A 10,000-nucleotide genomic window follows, 5' to 3' on the forward strand; every position below is an offset into this window, starting at 1 on the left:
CTGAAGATCTAGAGAAGCTTTGTGTGTTCATACTCACCTCCCATCCTGACAGATCCTCTATACACACACTCTCTGTCTCTCACACACGCTTTATCCTCTCCTCACGCTCAGATCCGGCCGTTCAGTTCTCGTTCAGGTCAGTGTTTATTTGCACATCAGCCCTGATTCTAAAAATGACCATCCAGACTTTGCCCTTACTAAAGATATCCACACAGAAACAACACAACCTGACCGAACACTTTCTGCTGAGACAAGCATCTGCTTCATCAATCAGAGCGATCGGTGCTATCAGAAAAACACTTTCTCAGCTGAGGAGTTACAGATGTTTCACCCTGCACTGAACAAAACTTGATCTTTCATAAGTGATGAATTTTACAACACTGACGCCGTTATTGAGCTGAATAGTGACACTACTGTCTGCCATATACACACTACATGGACAAAAGTATTGGGACACACCTCTTAATTCCTGAATTCAAGTGTTTCAATCAGACCCACTGCCACAGGTGTATAAAATCTCCCAGCATGCAGTCTGTATTTACACACATGTAGATGAATCTGAAGAGCTCAGGGAATTTAAGCGTGCTACTGTGATGATGATAGGACGCCATGCAGCTTTGCAACAAGTTTCATTTCTGCTAGCAGTGTTGGGGAAGTTACTTTTAAAAGTAATGCATTACACTATTGTATTACTCCATAAAAAATAACGTTACTTAGTTACATTTATGGAAAGTAATGCGTTACGTTACATTTGCGTTACTTTCTCTCATCTGGCCTGGGCTTGCATGTTTGTTTCTGATATGAAAAGTTATATTTTTGGCAAACGTAAAAGCCTTTCAGACCAAAAGTGAAATGAATAAACCTCAGGCGGAAGGAAAAGTAAATTCACCGTCTGTACAGTAGAACAAGAAAGAACTTCAGCAATAAAGCAAAAGTTTATCTAGCGTAATCTTTGTTTATTAGTATGATTGTATTGGTTTATTGAAGGTCAGCAGCAAAGACATTGGTTAACAAAATGGGATTAAATACATAAAGGATGTTTGTGTTATTTAACATTTAATTATTGCAAGTTTGCATCATATTCTGAATTGTATTTCACTGTATTCATGTTGAGGAATACTGAATGTTTGTTTTGTAACTACAGTAACATCTTACTCCTGATTTCTCTCAACAAGAGAGCTGTCAATCAATAAATAGTCAATCACTGTTATACAGTAAGAGGCGCTACTACACATCTTCTGAAAGACTATTGAATCTTTGGATCAAAACACAGGTGAAGAAGAGGCAGAAACCAATGGTTGCATCTGTAAAATATTCAGACATAGTCTTTTACAAAAACGTGATTTTCTCAGTTTTTTGTTCCAAATGTTGCTTTTTTTCATGAAACTTCATTTTCATGAATTCAAGTATTGATTTAAAAAGATTGCATGAAGCTAGAATAAAATGTTTTTTTTGTTTAAAAGCAGAGGTTCTGTTCTTTCTTCTGACATATTGCATGTTCAGATATTCAATAAAATATTCTGGGGGCCATGAAAATTTTGTGAAAATGATAGAAATGCTGGCGGCGCCTAGCAACTTTTTTTTTTGAAAACGCTGGTGGGGAAAGAAATCATTCTGTCATCATTTATTCTCCCTCGTGTCAATCCAAGGAGTCAGACTCTCTTCTGTGGAACACGAAAGATGATGACTTTATTAGCTTTATTTAGCTGACATTATATTTTTTGTCAAGTCAAGTCACCTTTATTTATACAGCGCTTTTAACAATACAGATTGTGTCAAAGCAGCTTTACAGTATTAAATAGAAAAACAGTGTCAATAATGCAGAAGGACAACAGTAAACACTCAATTTTCAGTTAAAGGCAGGCAATGAGAACCCAAACTGTTTGGTTCCCAACATTCTCCAGAATATCTTCTCTGATGTTCCACAGAAGAAAGTCACGGAGGTTAGGAAGAACATGAGTTTTGGACAGTTTGTTCTGAAGGTCTTTATCTCTGTCAGAGGCGTATCTGTACAGATCAACAGTAATAAAGCCGGTGTGTTTGCAGTGACTAACGCAGGAAGTAAATCAGTAGCTAGTGGACAAACAAACCTTTGTGCAGAAAGAGTCACTTTGAGACAAAAGCACCACTCGGATTCGCTGGAATAAAAACAAGCTTGAGGAAAACAGATAATAATGTAGTTTTACTGTGGTGTTTTACTCTTATTAAAATTAACTGAGTTATATCAGACTAACGAACTGAGATCTGGAGGAGCACAGCTGCACTGATGAAGGATTTGATGTTAGCTTTTATGACTGAATTCACTCATGGACAAATATCTGAACTTTGTACAGACGAGGAACAGTTATGTAAGAAGTTCTTCCAGGAGAGCTTTACTTCAGTCTCAGTAACACAAACACCCCGACATTAACCCGTATATGATGTTTAGCGAGACAGACAGGTGTCTTACCTGAGTGTGTCCTGCTGCTGAAGGAGTCTCCAGCCTGAGCTCAAGACTTCTGGAGATACACTGATCTTCTGCAGCGCCACCTACAGGACACACTCTGATCACACGAGTCAAGGTCAAAGTTTGATTAATCTGAACACTGAGGTATGGACACAACACACACACACACACACACACACACACACACACTCTTACACACACACACACACACACACACACACACACACACACACACACACACACACACACACTCACACACACACACACACACACACACACACACACACACACACACACACAAACAAACAAACAAACACACACACACACACACACACACACACACACACACACACACACACACACACACACACACACACACACACACACACACACTCTTACACACACACACACAGATCGGCACAATTACATCAAAATGTATTTAAAATAAAAATACACAATACTGTGTGGATAAAATTTATTTAAATACAAATACAGTATTTTGTATTTTGAAAATACGCAAAATACATGTGAAATTGGCCGTCCAGTGAAGTGTAACGACCTGTTTACACCAAGAATGATAATTATAAAGATAACTGTATTAGTGTTGTCAGGATCCTGCTCTGACAGTCTTGTCTGTCTGGTCTCTGTTCAATGTTTCTTTGTTTGTTTTGTGTCTGAGCACATGGCTCTGTCTCTGTTTGCCATGTGCTCCTCTGGTCACGCCCCCTTGTCTCCTCTGGTCACGCCCCTTGTCTCCTCTGGTCACGCCCCCTTGTTTAGTGCTTGTCTAGTCTTCGTTTGCTTGATTGTGTTCACCTGATCCGCATGTGCTCTGCTCCTTTATATTGTGTCCTTTCCTTGTGTCTTTGCTGGTTTGTTTTGGTGTTTACTTGTTTCTTGCTCCAGAATTTATCCTTTGATCTGGCTTGAGCTATTTTGATCTCTTATCTAGGTTTTTTTTTCATATCCTTGTTTTCTTTTTGTCTTCTCTAGTTCTGTCTTGTTTTTGATTCTAATCTAGTTTTGTTTTTCTTTTGATTTTTAGGTTTTCATTTACCTGTGTTTTTTGCAGTTCCAGTTCTTCTTTGGATCTTGGCTTTGTTTTTACTGTATTCTTTGGCTAGTTTTGGTTATTTATTGCTTTTGCTTTGTTCTCTTGTTTTTAATTGTCTGTCTTGTGTCGTGTTGTATTTAGTCTCGTCTCGTTTGTTATCATGTTTTGTCCTGTCCTGCCCTCACCCAGGTTCCCCGGCCTCTGACCCCTGCTGCCTGGAAGCAGTGCTCCGCTCTCACGTGTCCAGTCTCTGGTTCTGTGAATCCCTACTTGTTGGCGAGACTGGTGCGACATTGAGTTTTACTTCAAGCTACGGGTTCCCTGTGTTCTCTGGAGCTGGCTCCTCCGTGCTCGAGTCCGTTGTCATCTCGGACTGTCTCAGTGGTCATCCCTCCTGCCTGTATTGTGCCGTCTGCCCTGCCCCTCTTTTTGGACCGTTTCACACCTCCGTTCTCCCCGCTGTTCTAGTCCACGTCTTAATAAAATACCCTTGTCTGCTCATTTGCATCTGGGTCCCATTTCTTGCAGATCCCTGCCAAGTGTATTCTAAGTATACAATGCAGTTGTCATCTGTCACTTTAAATGCTCAAGCTCTTTAAAGCAAAAATGTTTCCAGTTGGCTGTCAATGGTTTTTATCATTCATTTTTTTGTGTTGTGGTGTGCTATCTGCTATTCACTTAGCTTTTAGGTGGAAGAGTGTGCTGTACATTCACCCCCCATGAATGCGACATAATTGGAAATAGGACATTTTGATAGCACACGAAGGCAGTATTATTCCTTATTTCCATACAGGACATTTCATTACCCAGTTCTAGATGGAGTCATACAGCTGCAGCTCACATGAATGAGAGCGTCATGTCTGAACGAGTAGATTCAGGACATCAGCAGTCTAATAAAGAGGCTGACTGACAAAAACTATTTTGAAAATATAAAAATACTAAGATTAAATGTATTTAAATACAAAATATTTTTTTGTATTTCAAATACGTATTTTAAATACATGTATTTGAAATACTGCCCGTCCCTGCGCGTACACACACACACTCACTCTCTCACACACACTCACTCTCTCTCTCTCTCTCACACACACTCTCTCTCTCACCCACACACACACACTCTCTCTCTCTCACACACACACACACACACACACACACACTCACTCACTCACTCACACACACACACACACACACTCACTCTCTCTCTCTCACACACTCACTCTCTCACACACACACTCACTCTCTCACACACACACTCACTCGCTCTCACACACACACACACACACACACACACACACAAATGTCCCCACAAAGACAAAATTTACTGTTATTACTATCCTTGTGGGGACATTTGATCCTCATAACACAGTGAATACAAGTACAACACACACACACTTCAAAATATGTATTTCTTCATAATCAAACGAATGAGAAGCTCATAATCAGAGCCATAAGATTCTTTTATTAACTTATTTTCTATTGATTATTGACAGACCGTGTGTGTTTAAGTCTCCTCTAGATCTAGTCCTAGTCCAGCTTAGATCGGTCTCTCCTCTTGTACATTCATTGAAATATGGTCTTTTTTTATTTGACCATTTTAGCAAATGAGAACACAAAAATTATATTTTCTGTTCACCACTATAGAAGTTTACCAAAATACGACGACTTCTGCTTCTGAGAGCTGCAATAATGTGAATATGATCCACTACGAGGCGCAGGAATTAAAGCAGACACTGCAGACAAAACCATCGTTTATTCATGCATTGCTCAATTTTGGGATTTTGAGTTTTTTGGCTTTTCATAAAGTGTTTTATCAGGCTATAGTGGAAAGAAAGCATCCAAAATACACATTTAAGTGTTTATTTTATTGCACTTTATCTATTTGCATCTGTAGATTTCAATCTTTAAAGAGTTTTTTTTCTCTCTATATTCTGAAGGTTGGTTCATATTTAATTCACACTGATTTATACAACATTTTACATGCTGATAATGTGTTTGGTTTCTGTCTGTTGACAGTATTTTTTTTGTGATAAAAAGAAATCCAAAATCCCCTCTGGAAAAAAAAACCTTGAACTTTAATACAACAACAAAATCAAACACGAATTATGAACCTGGTTTTATACAATAATTTATTATGTAATTCTGGAAATGTCTGCAAATTGGTGCATATTTATTTAGACAATGTCTCATTTGCATATTTAAACATAACATTTCAGAAAACTTTATTAACTATTTTATTTTTATTTTTTACAATTCTTAATGTGATCAGTTAATAAGGGGAGTAGTGTAGTGTCTTGCCTTAAAAATATTGATAAGCACAGATAAATCATTGATAGGAAACACTGTAATATTCATAAACACTAATAAGAGTGTGATTTATAGTGAGCGTGTGGTGAAGGTGATTCTGGGAGGAGACTGGGGCTGAAGAATCAGAGTGTATTTAGTGTTCAGATCTTCTGTGGATGAAACCGTCAGTCTGAAGTGCCTCAGAATCTGCAGAAACACACACACACACACACACACACACACACACACAGAGTGTTTTATATTTGCCGTCTGATCATCATCATCATCATCATCAAAGTGCAGCAGCTTCAGAAGTTCACCTGGAAAACTGTTTTTAGAATATCTATACACCGGTCCATTATATAGTACAATAAAACAATTAATTTGAAACAATTTTCACTCAGAAATTGATAGTACATTACACAAATTATTTCAAAGAAACGCCAAATACCACATTGAGCACAATTAGTCAAGTCAAGTAGAAAGACTGAAATAGTATTTTCTCGTAAAATGTACTCACATGATGTGTTTTATTTACAGCGTGCATTTTTACGTTGTATAATCTAACCAGTATTGTTTTTCTATCATTGAGATACTGTTTTTGTTTATATTATGATTTAGTTTATGAATATTATTAATTACACTTTATTTTTATATTTTCTGTTTTCACTTTAATTTTAGTTATATTTTTAGCAGTTTTGTTGTGTTTTTGTTCTTTTTATTAATATTTTTGTATTATTTTTATTAATTTAGTTAATATAGTTTCAGTTATTTTTTTAACTTAAAGTTAACCTAAACAAAAAAGAGAAATATTGTCTTGGCAACTAGTTCAAATAAAATAAGTATTTAGGTTGCTATATGAGACCCTGGAGCAGGTGATAAGGGTGATTTATACATATCTATACATAAATAATCTTTCCATTGATGTATGGTTTGTTGGACAATATTTGTCTGAGATACAACTATTTGAAAATCTGGAATCTGAGGGTGCAAGAAAATCTAAATATTGAGAAAATCACCTTTAAAGTTGTTCAAATGAAGTTCTTAGCAAAGCATATTACTAATCAAATACATACATGATACATTTACAGTAGGAAATTAACAATATCTTCATGGAACATGATCTTTACTTAATATCCTAATGGATAATTGTGAGCCATACAATGTATTGTTGGCTGTTGCTACAAATATACCTGTGCTCATATACACACACACACACACACACACACACACACACGTATACACCTAAACACATTTCAATTTATTCATTAAATTTATATATATATACTGTATATATATATATATTTATAAAGTAATGTTTATTTTATGAAGTTCATGTTACATGTTTCACATAAGTTTTATGGTTTTAGTTTTAGTTAATGATAATAACTCAGCAGCTCTCTAGGAGGTTATGTAAATTAGAGAAATCTTTTCTAGTGCTTCTTAAATGTGCGCTTTAACACAAATGATATAATATGCTTACATTGCTATTTGCACTTCTGGGTAGATGATGGTCTCTGTACTCTACACAATGACAGTGAAGTTGGATCTACTCTAAACGGCATGCGGTTATTTCACTCATCAGTCAGTGTCTTCTGGAGAATCAGACCCAGTCATGTGACTCTGGTTTGTACTCACGTGCAGTAAGAGCAGCTGCATCTCGTTCTCTGCGATCCTGCGGCCGACACACTGTCTGGATCCGAAGCCGAAGGCCAGCGAGCGAAAGCCTGCTCCTGCAGCGCTCTCAGAGCCCCAGCGGCTCGGCTCGAAGCGCTCCGGACCCTCGAACACCTCGGCACTGCGGCCCAGAGGATACAGACACACCTGCACCAGCGTCTGAACCAGCACAACACACTCAGACACGCTGACAGAGCTTTAACTGCTCAACTGCTTGACATTAAAGCAAGTGCAGCACACATGACGTTCAGCACTTGTTAAACATCTTTGCAGAAAAGATGCATGAAATATAAAGACAGATATTGTTTTGAACATACACTACCGTTCAAAAGATTTTTTACGCTTTAAAAAAAAAAAATGTAAACTCTCTTATGCTCATCAAAGTTGCATTTATTTAATTAAAAATACAGAAAAACTGTAATATTATGAAATATTATTGTAATTTAAAATAACGGTTTACTAATTTAATATACTTTAATTCGGAATTTATTCATGTGATGCAAAGCTGAATTTTCATAAGCCATTACTCCAGTCTTCAGTGTCACTTGATCCTTCAGAAATCATTCTAATATTCTCATTTATTATCAATATTAGAAACAGTTTTTGCTGCTTAATATTTTTTTGGAACCTGTGATACTCTTTTTCAGGATTCTTTGATAAATAAAAAGTACAAAAGAACAGCATTTATTTAAAATTTTTGAAAGAAATTAATATTTTTTGTGTTGAATTAATAAAAAGTGATGAAAAGACTTATATTGTTAGAAAATATTTCTATGATGAATAAATGCTGTTCTTTTTAACTTTTTATTAATCAAAGAAAAAAGTTTCACAGGTTCCAAAAAAAATGTAAGTAGTAAAAACTGTTTCCAACATTGATAATAAATCAGCATATTGTTAATAAATCATATTGTTAATGAATGATTTCTGAAGATCATGTGACACTGAAGACTGGAGTAATGATGCTGAAAATACAGCTGCGCATCACATGAATTAATTATATTTTACAGTATATTAATATAGAAAATTGCAATAATATGACACAATATTACTGTTTTTTCTGTATTTTCTGAGCAGAAGAGATGTCTTTAAAAACATTAAAAATCTAACTGATCCCAAACTTTTGAGCAGCAGTCTACTATAGTTTGAACTATATATGTTCAGAAATAATATCAAATGAGAAAAATGCTGAATAATTTTTAGCCAAAACAGTTTTAGAGGTCAAACTCAAAAGGTCAAGATGACTGAAACGGGCGCTGGAGTCTCATGAGCTTGTGTTTTTCCCGCTTTCCCGATTAAACCCGTGATTCCTGGATTCCAAAAATAAATTTGTGGCAAAACTTTACATTAGAATGAATGGATTGAATCAGAGAAAAGGCCGTCTCACCCCGGCCGGAACGTGATAGTTCTGCAGGACGATGTCTCTGACCGGATAGCGCTGGACGGTGATTCCCACCGGATACAGCCTAAAACACACACACACAATAATTAATGACAGAATTTTCATTTTTGGATGAACTGTCCCTTTAAATTGCTGGTGCTTTCTCTGTTTGCATGTGTTTTCTGAAGTAGCAGCGTGCTGAGCTCTCTCAGGTCACCGCACTTTTGTGTTATTTTGGAACTGTTATTATAACCTCTGGTTATTTGTTCAAGCTCTCACCTGAGCGTCTCCTTGACGGTTCCCTTCAGCAGCGGCGCCCCCTGCAGGGCCTTCTGGGGGTTTCCTGAAGCCTGTTCCCATGAGGCCAGCACCTGCGCTCGCACCCGCTCCTGCACCCCAGGGTTCCTCGCTAACTCAAAGAGAGCGAACTGCAGCGGCACGGCGGTCTGACGCACACAGAGACACGCTCACACTTACAGCAGCTATTAGATTAAACCAAACACATCAGCACACAGACAAACATCTCGTTCCTTAGGAGTAACGTCACTGATGAATCACTCACAGTATGAAAACATCAGTTAATTACATACATTTATGTTGACTTTAGCTATTTTTTAACAAAAGAGTCATACAATTGTGCTTATAAGTTTACACACCATCCCTTGCACAATCTGAAAGATGTTAATCATTTAAAAAAATCATAGGGATCATAAAAATAGCATTTTGTTTTATTCGTTTTTTAGTGCATCAATATATGCAATTCAGACTTTTTTCCTGCAATTCTGCATTTAAATCACGCAATTCAAACTTTTCGCACAACTGCAAGAAATAAAATCTGAATTGTAAAACAAACTCAAAATTGAAATGAAAAAAGTAACTAACCCGAAAACTGCATGGTGTAAACAAGCTTTCATATATTAACATTTTTATTCCTATTTTGAATAAAAAAATTTCATTTTCATTTTAGTTAAAGTTTTAGTAATTCTGTTGCATGTTTTTGTCATTTTTAGTAGTTTCTGTTGGTTTTAAGCATAGTTTTTATATACGTATTTTTATTTCAGTTTTAGTTTCAGCTATTTTAGTACATCAAATTGAACTAAACAAAAATTAGAAATCTTGCCTGGGAAACTAGATGAAATATTTTTTTAATATATATATATTT

General features: G+C 36.5%; 2 protein-coding genes across 2 annotated transcripts in view; both read right to left on the minus strand.

Moving 5' to 3' along the window:
- The window catches only part of pklr (pyruvate kinase L/R), a 9,318-nt gene extending 8,502 nt beyond the window's left edge, over window positions 1-816 (minus strand). Inside the window, 1 exon segment of the mRNA XM_058745945.1 lies at window positions 38-816. Coding sequence (XP_058601928.1) covers window positions 38-44 — 7 coding nt within the window. The 5' untranslated portion in view covers window positions 45-816.
- Window positions 817-5,545: 4,729 nt separating this feature from the next.
- LOC131521331 (cytochrome P450 11B, mitochondrial) overlaps window positions 5,546-10,000 on the minus strand; it is a 10,204-nt gene continuing 5,749 nt past the window's right edge. The window contains exons 6-9 of the mRNA XM_058745946.1: window positions 9,118-9,284; window positions 8,845-8,923; window positions 7,422-7,619; window positions 5,546-5,990 (exon numbers count right to left, since the gene is read on the minus strand). Coding sequence (XP_058601929.1) covers window positions 5,874-5,990; window positions 7,422-7,619; window positions 8,845-8,923; window positions 9,118-9,284 — 561 coding nt within the window. The 3' untranslated portion in view covers window positions 5,546-5,873. The remainder of the gene's footprint in view (window positions 5,991-7,421; window positions 7,620-8,844; window positions 8,924-9,117; window positions 9,285-10,000) is intronic.

The sequence above is a fragment of the Onychostoma macrolepis genome, chromosome 16 (genome assembly GCF_012432095.1).
Source record: "Onychostoma macrolepis isolate SWU-2019 chromosome 16, ASM1243209v1, whole genome shotgun sequence".
In the NCBI taxonomy this organism is placed as follows: Eukaryota; Metazoa; Chordata; class Actinopteri; order Cypriniformes; family Cyprinidae; genus Onychostoma; species Onychostoma macrolepis.